At 44.3% G+C, this 21,615-nt stretch overlaps 1 protein-coding gene across 3 annotated transcripts in view; it reads right to left on the bottom strand.

Moving 5' to 3' along the window:
* Positions 1-21,615, bottom strand: part of LOC124795395 (facilitated trehalose transporter Tret1-like) — a 129,576-nt gene that overhangs the window by 23,748 nt on the left and 84,213 nt on the right. For all 3 annotated transcript variants that reach the window (XM_047259409.1, XM_047259410.1, XM_047259408.1), the window contains 2 exons: positions 17,370-17,778; positions 6,705-7,099 (listed from right to left, as the gene is read on the bottom strand). In XM_047259409.1, coding sequence (XP_047115365.1) covers positions 6,705-7,099; positions 17,370-17,778 — 804 coding nt within the window. The remainder of the gene's footprint in view (positions 1-6,704; positions 7,100-17,369; positions 17,779-21,615) is intronic.

Genomic DNA, 21,615 nt, shown 5'->3' with positions numbered 1-21,615 from the left:
AGATATGACCGAGTTGTTGGGTCGGAGGGCATCAAGTGGCTTAAGCATAGCGTACGCCACCTGTCACAGCCTCCAGCCTTCCTAATGTTTCGATAACGAAGCTGGATTTCCACTTCCTTCTCAGTAATAGCGTCTATGGCATCACCTGCGGTCTCGTTCATAAGAAATACAGGTAATCTTTGCCGCACAATACGAGTGTGCTGCTGGTCAATTACGTCCTCCATTAGCTTGACGTTGCCTGCAAATGCGTCAGCCAAGACACTGGTCTATGCAGGTTCACAGGCAGTTTCTCTGCTGACTTGCAGGGGAAAAATGTGTTACCCTTTACTTAGAAATTGTTTTGTGCCACATTAGGCGGTGACATCGTCACTAGTAAGGTATAAGGTTATCAGACGGACCCCCAAGCATTCTTGTTTCACATGTTTCATCTCCAAGATATATCATATACACATTCTGTGAACCAGATGATGAAAGTTGTGATGTAACAGGCGAGTTGCGGCGCCCTGGAAATATTCTAAGTTCAGAGTTGGCGGCCACCGCTCGGGCCGAGCTCGTTAGCATCCGCGTGGTGCCTCACAACGGCTGGAGCACGTGGTCCATCGAGCACGTGGCTGGGAATTCCTAGGTGACGCTGTGCGCTCGGAGGGCTAAAGATGGCGGACTTTGTGAAACCATTAAGGTTAGAAATTAATAGTAGCCAGATGAATCATGATACCTCAAAAAGAAACATGTACATTACTATAATTTGCACGACGATTCTGATGGTGTAATCAGATTTTCAATATCTTTATTAGTTTAAAGTTTAGTATCCGACGGTAAATTATACAAGTGACACCCAGCAACGAATTTCCAAAATCTAAACGCTTCATCCGATTTCGTCGATAGACGTGTCTTTAGAAAGCTATCAGTGTAAACCTAAATTGGTATAAATAACAGGCACGTAACTTCAATAATACATGAGTAAAAGTGGCCGATTACTATCGATCGCGTCGAGCTATAAGTACTCCACAGTTACACGAAAAAACGGTAGCAGCATGCTTATAAATATATTTATTCATCTATGTCTTTCTTTATATCCGATATATACTATTCATGAAGAAATTGGTTAAATATTTACTGTGTATTAGAGAGCACAGAGACATTAGGCTACTGGCCTACCTTTTGTTCTATTCCTTTGATATACGTTTATTTAATTTGTTTATGTATCTAATAATGTGTGTTAGAGCGTGTTTATGGTCCAGCTGTAGGAATATTTATTTACTTTCAAGTTATTTAAATGTAAATCCAGTATTTGGTATGTGTTTCAACATGTTTGTGAGTGCACGTTGGCTTGGAGACATGGAGGGAGCGCTCTAGCCAATCACAGCGCTCGTTACTAAGAGAGACGTATAGAGGTTGGGAAGGAGCATCGTTTCCGGAGAATGCGGCGCGAGAGACGGCACAGGACACGGAGGGTGCTGGACGTCAAGGCTCGACGTACGGTTCCAGTAAAGACTTGGAGTGGAGCAGTTTGCGCGTGATTGCAAGAGATAGAAACATTTCGTAGTGACGACTTGTGTACTTGTGAGATTTCTGTGGCTTCTGCAGTGAATACATAGTAAGCGTTTGGAAGTGAATATCTCACGACCTATGTTGTTGTTAATAACTAATTACGTGAAGTAGGAATCTATTGTTTCCCTGTTATTCAACTTATATTTTATTTAATTGCTGAACCATCGACACCAATAAGTGTTTTGCAGAAATATAGCGCATTCTCAAAAGTACTTCTACTATCGTACTCATCATTTAAAGTCGTTAAGATAGCACCTGCAGATTTTATTTAATTGCAATCTTTCATTTATAAACGTCTATGTTAAGTTCAAAATTCTCAATTAGGAACCTTCGACCATTCGATTCATGTGTGTGTTCTTATCGTATGCAGTAGACTCAGCAGTATTTGGCTTGTAATGCGGCAACTACGTATCCCAGCCACTAGAGAATATTTCAACTCTGGTCTGAGGGTACGTACTTGAGGGCCATCACACCATCATTCACTTCATTTTTGTTATTTGAAAGCCCGCGAAGTGATATAAATAATTGATTATAAAATTCACTTAGATATTCATTTATGCTCACAATTCTTTCCGTCACGCAAAGTAAGCACTAACTAGTCTTGAATATGTTTTTAAAATGAAGTCAGATTGCGTTATAAATCACTTATTGGGTCGAAACTTCACGTAAATAATGTGACTTATCCTGGGCGTTCTTCTGAGGACACACTAGCATGTACCTGTAACAGTACACAAAAAGAGTAGTTGGCTTATAATAAAGGTTAAACATATAATATAAAATGTAATAACTTGAGACGCATTTGAGAGATTTATTGGCGGTTTGCTTCTACAAGTATGGTAAACCAAAATGTTTTCTGTGTGTGCTTGCGGCAGTTGGTACCACATGCGCATGCACGTAACTGCTTTGTTCATGTAAATGTGCGTCAGTAGACATGTGGACTTCCTAGAAGAAGGTGTTCTGCGTGATTTCTCTAGCGGAACTTACGTCTGTTGCACTGGTATAACGTCGTTTTTGGTGTGGGTATGACTGCGACCAAATGACGATGTTCCCGCTTAATATAATAATCAAGAAATGGGACAAAAGACTACGGCAAACTGCAAGTTTGTTTCCACGCCGAGCTCGCAGTTCCAGAGGCTACTGTGGAATTAATCCTTCCAGCAGACCTCTCGTAAGTCTATCCGAAAATCAAGTAAGCAGTTACAGCTACCTTGTCCGACAGTACGCGACATCCATAAAACGTTGCACCCACGGGACGTGACGGAAGGCATTTGTGGAGACAGTTCTGGCAAAAATGGATGAAAATGAGGCAGTCCTCAATTTCGTCTGCTTCTCAGAAGATGCTACATTCCACACTTCCGGCACAGTAAACATGCATATGACGACCTGAACACCCCCACACAGTGGAGAGTGCGAAATGCTTCTCCGAAAGTGAATGCGTGTTGTGGAAGTTGAAGGATGGGGTTATAGGCCGATTGTCATTCGCAGAGCCTGCAGTTAATGCAACACGTACGTAGACATGCTGTACCACAAGTTCCTCGTGGTGTGATATTTGAACAAGACGACTTACTGTGCCATTCTGCAAACATTTTGAGGAGTTTCATGAACCATGAGTTCCCAGATCGCTGAACTGGGAGAGGTAGTCCATCGATTGCTTGGCCCTCTAGAGGCCCAGATATTAGGCCATTTGATTTTTTTCGGCGTGGGTTTACCAAGAATCAAGTGTACCAGATACCAGTTTGTGATCTACCAGATCTACACCATCGCATTTGTGCATCTATCGCAAATGTTACGCCTGCAACGTCGCAAAACACTTGGAGAGAAGTGGAATACATATTAGATGTTTGTCATGCCACTAATGGGGTGCATATCGAAGTGCGTTAGGTGTGTAGAAAAACATTTTGAGTTACCATACTTGTAGAAACACACTGTCAACATCTGAATTACGTCTCAAGTTATTACACTTTATATTATTATATGTTTAACCTGGACAACCTGTATTTATGATGTATATGAGCAGCCTTAAGCGATGAATGAAAATTTGCCCCAACGCCGGGTTTTGAACCTGGGTCTCGTGCTCACTAGGCAGATTCGCTAACCACTATGCCACCCGGGCACAGGGGCTTTGCACAACTGGTTGGACTTCCCTAGCACACCTTCCTCCCCAATAATTCAATTTTATCCCTGAGTCCACTTAGTATTCCCCCTAAACTTGAACAGCATTGCAGAAGCTTTCCATCTGTATTACAGTAGCACCTCAGCATCGAACAAAACTGGGGATTCTAAATGAAACCCAGGCATAGGTGCTTTAATCAGGTGAGACTATATGGATCTAGAGACCTTTTCAAGTCTCAAAAATCTATGATTTATATAGCAGACTGAAGCGATGAATGAAAATTTGTGCCGAGGTTGCGATTCGAACCTGTTTCTTCTGCTTACGAGGCAGATGCGCTAACCACTACACCACCCTGGTGGCACAGTGGCTTTGCACAACCGCATGAACTACTCTAGCGCACCTCCCTCCTAGAGGGCTGAGGCACGAATGGGAATGTCGATTGGGGAGAGAGGCATGCTAGTGTAGTCAGTGCAGTTATACATAGCCACTGTACCAGCATGGCGTAGTGGTCAGTGCATCTGCCTTGTGAGCAGGAGACCTGGGTTCGTATCTCCACCTTGGTACAAATTTTTATTCATTGCTTCAGTCTGCATATACAGGGTGGTCCATTGATCGTGACCGGGCCAAATATCTCACGAAATAAGGGTCAAACGAAAAAACTACAAAGAACGAAACTTGTCTAGTTTGTAGGGGGAAACCAGATGGCACTATGGTTGGCCCGCTAGATGGCACTGCCATTGGTCGAACGGATATCAACTGCATTTTTTAAAATAGGAACCCCCATTTTTATTACATATTCGTGTAGTACGTAAAGAAATATGAATGTTGAAGTTGAACCACTTTTTTCGCTTTGTGATAGATGGCGCTATAATAGTCACAAACATATGGCTCAGAATTTTAGACGAACAGCTGGTAACAGGTAGGTTTTTTAAATTTAAATACAAATTATTTCGTTTGTCCCAATGTGATACATGTAGGCCTACCTTTGTGAACTTATCATTTCCGAGAAAGCATCCTGTTAGTGCGTGATTACCTGTAAATGCCACATTAAAGCAATAAATGCTCAAAATGATGTCCGTCAACCTCAATGCACTTGGGAATGCGTGTAACGACATTCCTCTCAACAGCGAGTAGTTCGCCTTCCGTAACGTTCGCACATGCATTGACAACGCGCTGACGCATGTTGTCAGGCGTTGTCGATGGATCACGATGGCAAATATCCTTCAACTTTCCCCACAGAAAGAAATCCGGGGACGTCAGATCCGGTGAAGGTGCTTCGACGACCAATCCACCTGTCATGAAATGTGCTATTCAATACCGCTTCAGCCGCACGCGAGCTATGTGCCGGACATGCATCATGTTGCAAGTACATCGCCATTCTGTCATGCAGTGAAACATCTCGTACTAAGATCGGTAGAACATTACGTAGAAAATCAGCATACATTGCCCCATTTAGATTACCATTGATGAAATGGGGGCCAATTATCCTTCCTCCCATAATGCCGCACCATACATTAACCCGCCGAGGGCCGAGGTCACTGATGTACCACTTGTCGCAGACATCATGGATTTTCTGTTGCCCAATAGTGCATATTATGCCGGTTTACATTACCACTGTCGTTGAATGACGCTTCGTCGCTAAATAGAACGCGTGCAAAAAATCTGTCATCGTCCCGTAATTTCTCTTGTGCCCAGTGGCACAACTGTACACGACGCTCAAAGTCGTCGCCATGCAATTTCTGGTGCATAGAAATATGGTAAGGGTGCAATCGATGTTGATGTAGCATTCTCAACACCGACGTTGTTGAGATTCCCGATTTTCGCGCAATTTGTCTGCTACTGATGTGCGGATTAGCCGGGACAGCAGCTAAAACACCTACTTGGGCATCATCATTTGTTGCAGGTCATGGTTGACGTTTCACATGTGGCTGAACAGTTCCTGTTTCCTTAAATAACGTAACTATGCGGCGAACGGTGCGGATACTTGGATGATATCGTCCAGGATACCGAGCAGCATACATAGCACACGGCCGTTGGGCATTTTGATCACAATAGCCATACATCAACACGATATCGACTTTTTCCGCAATTGGTAAACGGTCCATTTTAACACGGGTAATGTATCACGAAGCAAATACCGTCGGCACTGGCGGAATGTTACGTGATACCAATTACTTACACGTTTGTGACAATTACAGCGCCATCTATCGCCAAACGAAAAAAGTGGTCCAACTAAAACATTCATATTTCTTTACGTACTACACGAATATGTAATAAAATTGGGGGTTCCTATTTTAAAAAAACGCAGTTGATATCGGTTTGGCCTATGGGAGGGCCATCTAGCGGGCCAACCATTGCGCCATGTGGCTTCCCCCTTCAAGTTAAACGAGTTTCGTTCTTTGTAGTTTTTTCGTTTGATGCTTACTTCGTGAGATATTTTGCCCGGTCACTATGAATGGACCATCCTGTATGTATGATAGATGTTTGAGAGTTAAAAAGGTCTGTGTAGGAGGAGGAGGAGATCAGTGATTTATGTCCTGTCTACAGCGAGGTCATTAGAGCAAATCTCGGATTAGGGAAGGGTGGAGAAAGGAAAGCGGCCGTGTTCTTTCTAAGGTCAATCCCGCGTCTGGCCATCCTGATTTAGGTTTTCTGTGATTTCCCTAAATCACTCCAGGCAAATGTCGGGAAGGTTCCTTTGAAAGGGCACGGCCGACTTCCTTCCCCTTCCTTGCCTAATCCAATGAGACCGATGACCTCGCTGTCTGGTCTCCTTCCCCAAGCAACCCCAACCAACTTTCTAAGTAACTATACCGGCATTCGCCTTAAGCGATTTAGGGAAATCACGGAAAACCTAATTCAGGATGGCTGGACATGGGTTTAAACCGTCGTCGTCCCTAAAGCGAGTCCAGTATGACAACCACTGAGCTACCCTGCTCGGTAAAAACAAAAAAGGGTCTCTAGAGACATACGGTCTCATTTGACCCAGTGTTACTTCCAAGAGTGGCCCGCGCTGTCAACATTAGAGTGGTATACTCACGAGGAAACCTAGGAAGGCGGTGAGTGGCAGCCACTGCACGTCGGACAGGTCCGCGCGCACCACGTCCTTGAGGTAGAAGAAGACGCCCTCGGCGGCGATGGTGAGGGCGCAGCCGGCGCAGGAGAGCAGTAGCAGCGGCCGGCGGCCCGCGCGGTCGGCGAGCAGCGCGGCCGCCACGCTGGTGGCCACCTGCACGGCCGCCACCACGATGGAGCACACGTCGGCGTCCAGCGCCGCGCCCGACCGCTGGAACACCTCCGTGGTGTAGCCCAGCAGCGTGGCCAGCCCCGTGCACACCTGCGCCAGCATCAGCCCCACGCACACCACCAGCGCGCGCCGGCTGCCGCGCCGCCGCACCAGCTGGCCCAGCAGCTGCAGCCACGACTGCCTGCAACCTGCCGCGCACATCGTCAACACGACAAGTTCATTTCACTGGCGTCTGCTTCGCCTACAGTCCAGCCAGCACCAATCCGCACAAGTGGTATATACAGGGTGAAAAGTATTACACCGACAAACTCTGGGAGGTTCTAGGGGACCTCAAAACAAATATTTTTCCCTAATGTCATTTTTTCCCATGAGGATTATTTAAACCGGTGGAGGCCGTATTACGCTCTTCAGCTGTTAGAGGCCGTATTACGGTCTTCAGTTGTTAGAGGGCGTATTACGCTCTTCAGTTGTAGGCAACTGCTGTCCAGTGTAGTAGTGCATTGTCTGTGTTTACTAATGGAACGATACACCTGGAGTAAATACACTAATATGGTTGGTGCGTACTACGTAGCGCACCACAACGGACGAGCTGCACAGCGGGTTTATCAACAACAATATCCTAATCGCCGTATCCCGCATCACAAGACCTTTGCTGCTGTCTACCAACGTCTGCGTGAGGCCGGGTCATTTAGCAGATTACCTGGACAGGGACGCCGTCGCACGGTAAGAACGCTGCAATTTGAGGAAGCTGTCTTGCAGCATGTGGAGCGGAATCCTTCAATCAGTACTCGTGCAATTGCACGTAACATGGGGACGAATCAGACGAATGTAAGAACAGTCCTTCGAGAGCAAATGTTACGTCCATTTCACTTACAGCGTGTCTACAACCTGGAACCAGCTGATTATCCACCCAGAGCACAGTTTTCGCAGTGGTACCTGGAACAGTGTGAAATGCATCCTACATTTCCATCCTCTGTGTTGTTTACCGATGAAGCAACGTTCGGGCGTTATGGAGTCTTCAACATCCACAATTCGCATGTTTGGAGTGACGATAACCACCATGCCACACTTACTAGCGCTCATCAAGTGCGGTTCTTCGTTTATGTGTGGGTCAGTGTTGTTGGGGACTGTTTAATTGGACCGTATCTGCTACCTAGGTCATTAAATGGGCAGGCACTATTACAGTTTTCTCGCCAGAGCATTGCCAGAATTACTGGAAGACGTCCCGCCCCCTTCAAGACAACGCATGTGGTTCCAACATGACGGGGCTGCTCGATCCCCATATATGCCCCCTCTGGACATTTTTGTGTGGAGAGAGATGCACAACCTTGTTTACGCAACTCCTGTTGCATCAGAAGAGGATCTGGTTGCCCGGATAGTAGCAGCAGCAGGAACAGTTCATGTTACTCCTGGGCTTTTTGCCCGTGTCAGACAGAACATGATCCGACGGTGTAACCTTTGTTTATGTGTCAATGGAGCCATTTTTGAAAATCTACTGTAATTGAAATTAGGTTGCGTTAATGTGTTGCCTCTTGGTCATAAAAAATGGAAAAGTGTTTGTTGGTTTAAGTAATTTGCCGCCACAGAAGTCTTCCTATACCGGTTTAAATACTCCTCATAGGAAAAAATTACATTAGGGAAAAATATTTGTTTTGATGTCCCCTATAACCTCTCCGAGTTTGTCGGTTTAAATACTTTTCACTCTATATAACAAATTTGAATAAGTCCATATAGCGAACATTGTAGATGAAAATCTCAACAAAAATTATTATTTTAGAGTAGCTGTACTTGGCCACACTTTGCTGTGGCTCTGTCAGCTTAAGTGGAAAAGAAAGAAAAGACGAAGTTCACGTTTCTAATATGTATGGGAATTCGGTATACATCCTAATCGTCGGCCGGAGTGGTCGTGCGGTTCTGGGCGCTACAGTCTGGAACCGAGCGACCGCTACGGTCGCAGGTTCGAATCCTGCCTCGGGCATGGATGTGTGTGATGCCCTTAGGTTAGTTAGGTTTAATTAGTTCTAAGTTCTAGGCGACTGATGACCTCAGCAGTTAAGTCGCATAGTGCTCAGAGCCATTTTACATCCTAATCTCTTTCTCTACCCTGTCTCTGTCTATCTCCCCCTCCTCTTTTCTTTGTCCATCTCCTCCTCTTTTTCCTTCCCTCTCTCCGTCGTCTCCTCCACCTCTCTCTGTCCATATTCTCTTCTCTCCCTTCTCTCTCCATCTCCTCCTACTCCATCCATCTCTCTCCTCTCTCAGTCCATCAACTTCTCCCCATTTTCTCTGTCGACCTTCTCCTCCCCCCCCCTCTCCATCTCCTCCTGGCCCATCTCTCTCTCTGTCCGTCTCCTCCTTCCCGTTTATCACGTCCATTTTCTCCCACCTCTTAGTCCATCTCCTCTTCCTCTCTCTCTGACATTGAACGTTGTTTGTTGTTATTAGAAATTCACATTCTGTAATAGTATTCTAATCATAATTAGCCATAAATACAACTTACCTCTTTGCTAACGTTTTACTAGTGTATATTTTATAATGCTTCCCTATTATCAAACTTATATAAATTTATGTATTACATATATTTAAAAAAGAAGGTAAATACAAACATGCGTTTATACCAGTGGAACGTTGCGTCAAGGTTTAAAAGCGATCAGTCAAGCACTTCCGGAAATTAACGATTTTGGACAAACCAACGTTTACATTTTTATAACATTTCCACTTATGTTACACATATATTACATATATACCAGCTGGTGTCCAATGGTTATACAAAAACACTTGCGTATTTGAATGCAACGTTGCGTCAAAATTTCGTAGAAATCCATCAATAACTTTCGGAACTTTGAGGTTTTGAGGAAACGAACGTCTACGGTTGTTCTTATATAGAAACTGTAAATATTCCAAAACGCAAATCTCTGAGATGTTTTTGACCCAATGGTTTGAAGTTTTGACACAACTTCGCATTGGAGTACGCATGTGTTTAAATACACCTGTTTAATACACGTAATATGTAATTTTTTATAAATGTAATAATACCGAAACGTTGCTACAAAAAATTCAAAAATTATATATATATATATATATATATATATATATATATATATACCTAAAACCACACCTCTATTAAAATGCAACGCTGTGTCAAAATTTCAAAGCAATCGGTCAAGAACTTTCTGCGATACACGATTTTGAACAAACAAACATTTACATTTCATTTATTCAGAACGTTACTAAGAGAAAAATATAATGAAGAGTACAAACACATTAACTTTTTTCTTAAAGGTGCGATGGTGTAAGTTACCTGCAACAATAGAGGTTTGAAACGCTGTTGCTGTATAGTGCTAGTACGTGAGGATTCCATGACCTGCAGCTTCTAGCTGATTGATGTCTGCTTTGTTCTGATCCCAAGGTATGCCTTCACCTCTGCGCTGTGTGAAACAACTAATTCAGTCGACACACTGCATACAGCAAGTGCAATAACATATGCAGGAAACAATGAAAACATCAAAGTCGCCACCGGGTTCCCAGCCCGGAATAAATAAAGCTAAACGAGGGTTATAATTGTCATGCCCCAACTACCACATATTACTGATTTGCTTTTACGGAACGTAGTGTACATATTATGCTGATTACTTGCACTAAAACAGCTATATCATGAATTGTTTCCGGCTAAGGAAAACCAAGGCCAATGGTATCTGAGACACACACGTATCTGTCATCCCATGATGGTCAATAGAGAAGTATTGTCCATCCACCACTCAAGAGTGTGCAGGACCAAGTGTTCTTCGAACGGTGTTGTCTCCACACTGATTCGCAAATCGAATGTTTATTTATTTATTTTATTTATTTAGGCATTCATTCACTTTCAAAGATTAAGCCCTTCTGGCCCCTTGTTATTGTAACTAGACATCGTTAGTGAATCAGCATTACAGTTCGTATGGTGCATGAGCAGTGTATAATGATAATTTGACATCTAGCAAATACGTCTGGCAGCGCTACACAAGGAATCAAATGTAGGGAAAAAGTTTACTGGTCAGTAGATGAGATTAAAGAAAGAAAACAGAAAGCAATGAGAAATGTATGGACAGTTTACAATGTGTCAGATATCGGTTTCCTGTTTGGCTGAAGGAAAACAACTGGTATGTGCCCACAGCGAAGCTACTCCAGTGATGACAAATATAGCTTCAGTCAGCTCTTGAATGCGGAAAGGTTTAGGATAAGATGCAGATCAAAGGGTATTTAGTTCCAGAGTCTTACAAATATCGTTGTATATTGCTAATGTACAGCATAAATTGTAATATTGGCTCAATAAAGATGTCTGGTTAGACGTAATAAAGGGCTAGAAACCCCTGAGTTTTCCAGGTGAAATAAATAAAGAAACAAACGTCTTGAATGCAGAATGGTTTTGTATAATAAGTAGGTTACAGTGTAATTTTGTCCACCGTCGTACGCCTGAAATGGAGAGGTTGATGGACAAAGAATTAGTGTACAGCCAAGGTACTGAAAGTACCCTGTCTGGTACTGCAGGATTGTAAAGATAAGTACCTTATATGTGAGGAGAGGTCTTGAAGACGTTAGTGAATAAGAAAAAGCCTGTGATAATCACACCTCCTGTCTGGCTACATCCAGCCTCGCCGAGCATACGAAAGACCGGCGTGATTAAACAATCGAATGCTACACATGCATCTTACGAAATCATTAACAGCTACGTCGAGAGTCGTGTGGAGTTTTCAGTATTTGTGCCGTGGTGAACAATATTGCAGTTGTAAAGATTTGGCAGGACTAAATACTGGACAAATTGGAGAGGGAACATTTTTCTAAATTTTTCGATTGCATGTAAGGTGGAGACAGATTTCCTCCATGCTGCACCAGTTTGCTCTTCCCAGTTTGCATGCTTATTCAAGATTACGCCGAGATCTTCAGCGTTTTATGACAGGGTATTTTGATGCCATGACGTATTGGGTAAACTGTTACTGGGTAAACTGTTTTACGAGAATTGCCGCTGATCAACTTTCGGTGAGATATGAAGATAACCTGTTGCTCTATGGGGTTTACTTTAAGATCCAGTTTCTTGACCATTGCAACCCTGAACAGTAGTCGTCGTCATTCATATCCAATACAACACGACCTGTGCACATGGGACTGACGCTTAGATACACCTGGAAGTCGTAAGCATGTAAGTGTCACAAGAGTGAAGCATGGAAGAAGTATCATTGGTCCAAAGGGTGAACACAGAGAGCACAATCTTTCGTGATGACTCGCCTATCGCACAGATGACGCCTTGATATCCGTTTCTGAGGTTACTGACGATGCACATTACTGAACTGTTTGAGAAATTAAGCGGTTTTATTTTCATAAGTAACACATCGAAATCGACAGTGTCAAAACACGTGGTGAAATCGGTCAGTGTTGGAATGGTTACGTCACATCTGTCCATAACGTGTAAATCAAGTATTTCGTTTTTGGTGTGGATACACCATCTGATTAAATGTATCCGGACACCCTTATGTAATGCAGAACTGAGCACTAGATATCAAGAGAGACTGACTGGCCAGTATTAAAACAGACAGGGAATATTCTGGTGTCGGAAATGGTCACTGTGGTATGGGTCTTCAGACTGACTGGCCAGTATTAAAACAGATAGGGAATATTCTGCTGTCGGAAGTGATCACAGTGGTATGGGATTTCAAACGTGGGCTAGTCATTGCATGTCAGCCATTTCGGCCAGTTCAGCCATTCTGTTTGAGACTGGTTTTTGGGTTAGCGCGTGGTCTCCTTGCTGCGCTTGAAAAAATGTTAAATGCGGAAGGATATGAATAGATTTAACAGTATCGTGTGCTGCGTATAGTAAAGGAACAGTTCGCAGATGATGACTGATTGTCTCAGCATGACAATGCACCCTGTCATAAAGCAACATCTGTGAGGCAATGGTGTGTGGACAACAACGTTCCTGAAGTGGACTGGTCTTCCCAGAGTCTCGACCTAGACCGCTATGGAATACACCTGGAATGAGTTAGAGCTTGGACTCTCTCTGACCCCAACTCCCAACATGACTATCTTCTTTGTTTCGACTCAAGAGGAAGAATGAGCCGCCATTCCTCCACAGACATTCAGACACCTCTCAAAGTGTCCCCAGCGGAGTTCAAGTCGCCCTAAACGCGAAGAGTGGACACACTCTGTGTTAACATTCGTTAACATTCACTAGTACGTGTCCAGATACTTTCGATTAGGTGTGTTCGAACATTATGAATTACCTCGAAGAAAACGGTCTATTGACACCCAGTCAACATGGGTTTAGAAAACATCATTCTTGTGAAACACAACTAGCTCTTTATTCACATGAAGTGTTGAGTGCTACTGACAAGGGATTTCATATCGATTCCGTAATTTCCGGAAGGCTTTTGACACTGTACGACACAAGCGGTTCGTAGCGAAATTGCGTGCTTATGGAATATCGTCTTAGTTATGTGACTGGATTTGTGATTTCCTTTCAGAGAGGTCACAGTTCGTAGTAACTGACGGAAAGTCATAGTGTAAAACAGAAGTGATTTCTGGCGTTCCCCATGGTAGTGTTACAAGCCCTTTGCTGTTCCTTATCTATATAAACGATTTTGGAGACAATCTGAGCAGCTGTCGTCGGTTGTTTGGAGATGACGCTGTCGTTTATCGACTAATAAAGTCATCAGAAAACCAAAGCGAACTGCAAAACGATTTAGAAAAGATATCTGAAAGGCGCGAAAAGTGGCAATTGACTGTAAATAACGAAAAGTGTGAGGTCATCCACATGAGTGCTAAAAGGAATACGTTAAACTTCGGTTACACGATAAATCAGTCTTTTTATGGCTGCCCGGGCCTGGCAACCATAATTTGGATATGGAGTAGGACGTGACCAGGTCGTGACTAAAATCTGGTGCAGGAAAACGATTAGCGACAAATAAGCGGCAGCTAGTATAAAACAGTTAATTAGCTTTGTTGACAGCGAAGAGTGTACCGTAGATACAGTTCCAATTAGTGTCCAAAGAATATTCCTGATTCGTGGCCTAAGTCGTTATACAATACTGATCACACAGCGAGCTAGCTAACCAGACAACGAACGACGGCACTGACGACTGCAGCGAGCTGTTGCAAGACTCCCTGACTGGGGGCCAGCGCTGCTGTTATATCGTGCAGCCAGAGGGCGCTGTAGGCCCCAGCTCAGCAATGGCGCGGCGTCTTCGGTCGGCGGCAACGCCATGCGCCGCCGCCGGTGGCGACGGGAAACCGTGGCAAGCGATGCGACGACGGCAGGGCGCGCGCGCTATTCGGTTGGGTCCACGGATACAACAAGTCTAATCTTAAAGCCGTAAATTCAACTAAATACCTAGGTATTACAATTACGAACAACTTAAATTGGAAGGAACACATGGAAAATGTTGTGGGGAAGGCTAACCAAAGATGCGTTTTATTGGCAGGACACTTAGAAAATGTAACAGACCTAGTAAGGAGACTGCCTACACTACGCTTGTCCGCCCTCTTTTAGACTGCTGCGCGGTGTGGGATCCTTACCAGATAGGACTGACGGAGTACATCGAAAAAGTTCAAAGAAAGGCGGTACGTTTTGTATTATCGCGAAATATGGGAGAGAGTGTCACGGAAATGATACAGGATTTGGGTTGGAAATCATTAAAAGAAAGGCGTTTTTCGTTGCGACGGAATCTTCTCACGAAATTCCAATCACCAACTTTCTGCTCCGAATGCGAAAATGTTTTGTTGACACCGACCTACATAGGAAGGAACGATCACCACGATAAAATAAGGGAAATCAGAGCTCACACGGAAAGATATAGTGAGCCGTGGCAGAAAATGCTGTTTTGAAGAGCGCGCCGCAGCGCGTAGTGTGAAGCACTCGCCCTCCGTTTCTGGCGGTGGCGCCGCTGTTGCAGTCGCAGCTTTGGTGTCTCCCTCTGGTGGGAAAGGGGAAAGGTAGCCTGTTCACGTGCATTTAAGGGGCGCTATGAGCTCGGCAGTTAAGCAGTCTGGGGTCAGTCGGTCAGTCTGGGTGAGTCTGGAGTCAGTCGGGGGTCTGTCTCTCGTCCGAATTTGTGGGGCAGTTAGTGTCTGTCTGTCGTCTGGAGTGCCAGTATGTCTGTCGTTCGAATGAACCTTTAAGGCCGTTTGGATCGATCGGTTGGTCGGTCGCGCACTGAGACACAAGATTACTTGTCCGTCTTGAGCGTCGGCGCATGTTAGGTCGCCACGTGAGTCCAGTGGGCCGCGCCGTATAAGCGAGGGGTCGCTTCGCGGTCGACACGAGAGCAACAGGGGTCAACCCACGACATCAGTCTGGCCGGTGCGAGCTGCGACGCCGTGGTGTAACTGGTTGTCCGAGCGCTTCTGGCCCCTTCAGTTACCATCTTGCGGGGAAGGGCTCGGTCCTTTCCTGGTGCAGGGATGTCGTTTTGCCAGTGGGTGTGTTTCCTCCGCATGGTTGGGTCGGAGCCAGTATTTTCGCCGTCGTGTGTCTGGAAGTGAGTGGGAGACGCACCAGCAGTGCAGTCGCGACGGAGCAGCAGTCGCGGACGGAGCAGCGGGCAGTCGGTCGGTTGGTGCGGCCAGGAAAAACGAGAGATCGGCGCGCCTTCCTGCGTCCGTTGATGCGGCTTGCAGCGGACGGTTCGTGAGAGCGATTTGGGGGTGCTGCGCCAGGTCTTCTCGAGAAATCGCAGTTTATTGGAAGTTAAGTGATTGGTGATATATTGTGTGATTTACTCTTGTTAAATTCAACTTGTTTTCTTGGTCAGTCTTTCGTCTCCAGCTTGCTCGTTTGTCTCTCGTCCGCATTTGTTAGGCAGTTAATGTCGGTCTGTCGTTCGGAGCTCCCTCTATCATGTTTGTCGGATTTCGTGTGTTAACGAATTTTTTGCTCGGAGTGTAACGGCCTAATTCCTGAAATATGTTTTGATCTTGCCTATCAACTTGAGAGGCGGTATCTGTGTACTGTAGAGCATCTTAATTGGTTTGGCCAACCTTGTAGAATTTTATATGAGATTGCTTTTATGGGCTTTTATTTAAACGATCATTTTAGTATATAAAGTTGCCACCCTTCCGCCGTAAGACTTTTCTTAGAAGTCAAAATTAAGTTGCACCTTCGGTGGCAAGCTAATCTTTTAATTTTAGTATTTGTACCATTTCCATTCCTCCTCCTACGGGGTGCATAGTTTGTGTGCTTGTGTGAACTGTTAAAACTTTTACTTTAAGGTAATCTGGTGTGTTGCAGATTTGCACCAGTGTAGTGTTTCAGGGGCTGTTGTGAGCGGTCCTGACTACGGCCGTGTCAAAAGGGAGCGGTAAGGTTCTCAGCACTCCAAAATTTGTTTCTTTCTGCCTCTGAATAAATTGTAACTTGATATTTAGAGGGTGCTTTCTGGTTACAATTTTAATTCTGTTTTTTTTTTAAAAAAAGCTTTTAGGAATAAAATTCCCATTTGTTAAAAGCAATTTGATTTTTATTTCATCAGTTACTCCCTGGCAACTACTTCCACGCTCACGTAGTGTGATTAAATGTGTTAATGTTCTTGATGAATAGCTAGTGAATAAAAAAAAAATTTAAGAATATTCTTTGAAAATAAATCCACGGTTCATATAGGTGTTCATTCTTTCCAGGCAATATAGGAGATTGGAATAATAGAGAATTGTGAAGGTGGTTCGATGAACCCTGTGCCAGGCAGTTGAATGCGATTTGCAGAGTATCCATGTAGATGTACCGGGTGATCTAAAAGTCAGTATAAATTTGAAAACTTAATAAACCACGGAATAATGTAGATAGAGCGGTAAAAATTGACACACATGCTTCGAATGACATGGGGTTTTATTAGAACAAAAAGAAAACCATATTGCTAGACGCTTGAAAGATCTCTTGAACGCGTCATTTGGTGATGATCGTGTGCTCAGCCGCCAGTTCCGTCATGCTTGGCCTCACAGGTCCCCAGACCTCAGTCCGTGCGACTATTGGCTTTGGGGTTACCTGAAGTCGCAAGTGTATCGTGATCGACCGACATATCTAGGGGTGCTGAAAGACAACATCCGACGCCAATGCCTCACCATAACTCCGGACATGCTTTACAGTGCTGTTCACAACATTATTCCTCGGCTACAGCTCTTGTTGAGGAATGATGGTGGACATATTGAGCATTTCCTGTAAAGAACATCATCTTTGCTCTGTCTTACTTTGTTATGCTAATTATTGCTATTCTGATCAGATGAAGCGCCATCTGTCGGACATTTTTTGAACGTTTGTATTTTTTTGGTTCTAATAAAACCCCATGTCATTCCAAGCAAGTGTGTCAATTTGTACCTCCCTATCTACATTATTCCGTGATTTATTCAGTTTTCAAATGTATACTGACTTTTTAATCACCCGGTAGATGTAGAATATTTTTAGACTTGAGTCTAAGTACAGTACTTTGTTCAGCTGCTGACCTTTTTGCTGCTCGACGCACTTGCGGACGACGGCGAGCTCCTGTGCGATGTCCTCCTCAGGAACGGAGCCTCGGAGTCGCCGCAGTACGCGCTCTGCCTCTTCGTCGCGGCCGCGCAGCGCGAAGAAGTAGGGCGACTCGGGCATCCAGACGAAGCAGGCGAGGAAGACGACGGGCACGGCGGCGCAGGCGATGGCCACCGCCTCGTAGGAGAGGTAGGGGCCCAGGCTGAAGGCCAGCAGCGAGCCCGCGCTCAGCATGAACTGGAAGAGCGTGCCCAGCGCGCCGCGCACGCGCGCCTCCGCCACCTCGCACACGTACATCGGGCCCACGCACATCACCGCGCCCACCCCCAGGCTAGCCACCAGCCGGGACGCGATCAGCATCGCTGCCGACTCGGCGAACAGCACCTGTCGGCCGACGAGGAAACTAATTTCTGCTAGAGTGTGTAATTGTACTTTAATTACGTAACCATTACGGCACCTCACCTCAGCCTCTCGATACCAGCAATATTCTACTATGTTTCTGTAAAATAGTTAACATATTTCTGTGACAACACTCAGATTCGATTTTATTAATGTAGAGGTACTTCGATACATCGATATGTATACAGGGTGTTACAAAAAGGTACGGCCAAACTTTCAGGAAACATTCCTCACACACAAAGAAAGAAAATATGTTATCTGAACATGTGTCCGTAAACGCTTACTTTCCATGTTAGAGCTCATTTTATTACTTCTCTTCAAATCACATTAATCATGGAATGGAAACACACAGCAACAGAACGTACCAGCGTGACTTCAAACACTTTGTTACAAAATGGCTCTCAGCACTATGGGATTTAACAGCTTTGGTCATCAGTCCCCACACTTTGTTACAAGAAATGTTAAAAAAAATGGTTCAAATGGCTCTGAGCACTATGCGACTTAACTTCTGAGGTCATCAGTCGCCTATAACTTAGAACTAATGAAACTTAACTAACCTAAGGACATCACACACATCCATCCCCGAGGCAGGATTCGAACCTGCGAACGTAGCGGTCGCTCGGCTCCAGACTGTAGCGCCCAGAACCGCACGGCCACTCCGGCCGGCGGAAATGTTCAAAATGTCCTCCGTTAGCGAGGATACATGCATCCAACCTCCGTCGCATGGAATCCCTGATGCGCTGATGCAGCCCTGGAGAATGGCGTATTGTATCACAGCCTTCCACAATACGAACACGAAGAGTCTCTACATTTGGTACCGGGGTTGCGTAGACAAGAGCTTTCAAATGCCCCCATAAATGAAAGCCAAGAGGGTTGAGGTCAGGAGAGCGTGGAGGCCACGGAATTGGTCCGCCTCTACCAATCCATCGGTCACCGAATCTGTTGTTGAGAAGCGTACGAGCACTTCAACTGAAATGTGCAGGAGCTCCATCGTGCATGAACCACATGTTGTGTCGTACTTGTAAAGGCACATGTTCTATCAGCACAGTTAGAGTATCCCGTATGAAATCGTGATAACGTGCTCCATTGAGCGTAGGTGGATGAACATGGGGCCCAATCAAGACATCACCAACAATGCCTGCCCAAACGTTCTAATAGTGTAGAGCGATGAGTCGGATGTCAACACAAGCACCGAAGTCAACATTAACTTCCTTCAATTGGGCCAACTGGCGGTGAATCGAGGAAGTACAGTACATACTGACGAAACTAAAATGAGCTCTAACATAGAAATTAAGCGTTTCCGGACACATGTCCACATAGCATCTTTTCTTTATTTGTGTGTGAGGAATGTTTCCTGAAAGTTCGGCCGTACCTTTTTGTAACACCCCGTATATTGCAATGATATTATTCTTATGTGTATTCTTTCTTTTGCCACTATGATCTGTGACGTACTTGTAACTCTGATTTTTGGGCGCGTATGCGGTTATTAGAGAGTCAAGCTTTGGTCGTCATGTTAAAGACACGCAAATTGTAGTCAGTTTATGAAGTGTGTACTTTAACAGTGAGGAAGATATTTTCAAGTATTTTTTTATATTGTGAAGTGATGTTTTGGAACGAGTTACGTGATATTGCAACAAAAGTAATAAAAAAGAAGTGTAAATTCGGAGTGCTGATTACTTTTTTACAACACCATTGTCCTAACTTGCAAAAGTTTAATCTTCAAGAATGGTTTATGAAACACATCTATAAAACTTTTGAATATCGCAGAATAACACCTAGGCCTCTTTGCATCCGAGCTTGGAATCATCACTACCTAGATTTTCGACGATTGAGTCATGAGTTCACAACGAGACCAGCGTGGGAAACACGAAAAGATGAGTGCCTAGTTTATCCATTATTTCAAGAAATGACTTTATTAACTGTGCTCTAATGACACCTGTCACATAATTTAACTTTGTTGTTGCCCGAAAATGCAATATTTAGCAGCGTGAGCAACACTACAATCACAGTTAATTTTTTACCTTTGTTGTGGTAGGGTTGTTAGAAGTGGCAGTCAGCGAATGGGATAACACTTTGCCCCTATTTCAAATTATGTTCTACACAGAATCCCCCAATGGATAGCGCAACTACCTAGTAAGCAACAGCCCGAGGTTCGAATCCCAGCACTTGTACAAATTTTAATTAATTGCTTCTGCCTATATCATAATCATGTTTACTGATTGTTTTTTAGGTTAAGCACATGTAAGGCTGAACTCAAACAGCGGATTGTACATGGTTATTAATACGAGGGTCACTCCAAAACAAATGCACACTATTTTTTTAAAAATACAGTTTTCAGTCTGCATGTGTGAAAGTTTTACAGTGAGTAGATACATCCTTCCCGCTTGTTTACAAGCTTAGTTCAACCTGTTCCCGTGAGTGGCGCCGTCACAGCATGTCTTCAAGATGGCTGCTACACTTGACGTTCGTCAGAAGCAACGTTCTGCCATAGAATTCCTGTGCTGTGAAAACGAGACAGTGGGAAACATCCACAAGAGGTTGAAAAAGGTGTATGGAGATGCTGCTTCCGATCGCAGTACAGTTAGTCGGTGGGCAAGCAGATTACGTGATGAAAGCGGGCACGGCAATATTGAAGATTGTCCTCGCAGCGGCAGGCCTCGTACTGCACACACTCCAGACAATGTGCAGAGAGTTAACGAATTGGTGACTGCTGACAGACGCATCACAGTCAACGAATTGTCACGCTACGTTGGGATAGGGGAGGGAAGTGTTTGCAGAATACTGAAAGTGTTGGCGTTAAAAAGGGTTTGTGCCAGGTGGGTTCCCGGGATGTTGAGAGTCGCTCACAAAGAAACAAGGAAAACGGTATGCAGCGAACTTTTGGAACAGTACGAAAATGGTGACGGTGAATTTCTTGGAAGAATTGTGACAGGTGATGAATCATGGCTCCATCATTTTTCACCAGAGACGAAGAGGCAATGAGGCAATCAGTCGAGCGGCATCATGCAAATTCAGCCAAGAAAAAAAAATTCAAAACCATACCTTCTGCTGGAAAAGTTATGGTTTTCGATTCCGAAGGACTCTTGCTTGTGGACATCATGACAAGTGGAACCACGATAACTTCTGATGCATATGTGACGACACTGAAGAAACTTCAAGCTCGACTGAGTCGTGTTCGACCACATCGGCAATAGCAGGATGTTTTGCTATTGCACGACAATGCACGGCCACATGTCAGTCAAAAAACCATGGAAGCGATGACAAAACTCGGATGGACAACACTGAAACACCCGCCTTACAGTCCTGACGTTGCTCCATGGGACTATCTGTGGTGTGCATACTGTAAGACCTTCGGTACACACACCATCAGATTATTTGACTTGTCACTCTAACGAAGTAGGCGAGTGTCAGCAATATGTCTCGTGGTCTTATCGTGGCGTGTTTATCTTCTGCCGTTAGGTCAGACGATAGAAATGCCACTTGCACGCTTAGAGTAGCAGATTGATGGTGACCAACTTTAAACAGAATATGATTAATTTTCACACACATTTATTAAAATAATAAAAACATAGAAATTACGTAACTTGATTCTGGATGCTGTTTACAATTGACAATCTGAAGTTCCTTTGGTCTTGGTATCTTAATCTTATTCTCACATATCTCTGATACTTGACAAAGTGTCTATACATTTATCTTCATGGCTATGTACAGAAATATGATAATCTTATTAGGCGCAGACTGAAATTTTCTATAGACTGTTACAGACTGATGCAGACAAATGCAGACTAATGCAGACTGACTAATCGGAGGTCTGTACACTCG

This window comes from Schistocerca piceifrons, chromosome 4 (assembly GCF_021461385.2).
Source record: "Schistocerca piceifrons isolate TAMUIC-IGC-003096 chromosome 4, iqSchPice1.1, whole genome shotgun sequence".
NCBI lineage: Eukaryota > Metazoa > Arthropoda > Insecta > Orthoptera > Acrididae > Schistocerca > Schistocerca piceifrons.
Note: the sequence above shows the minus strand (reverse complement) of the source record. Positions and strands in the feature narration are given on the sequence as shown.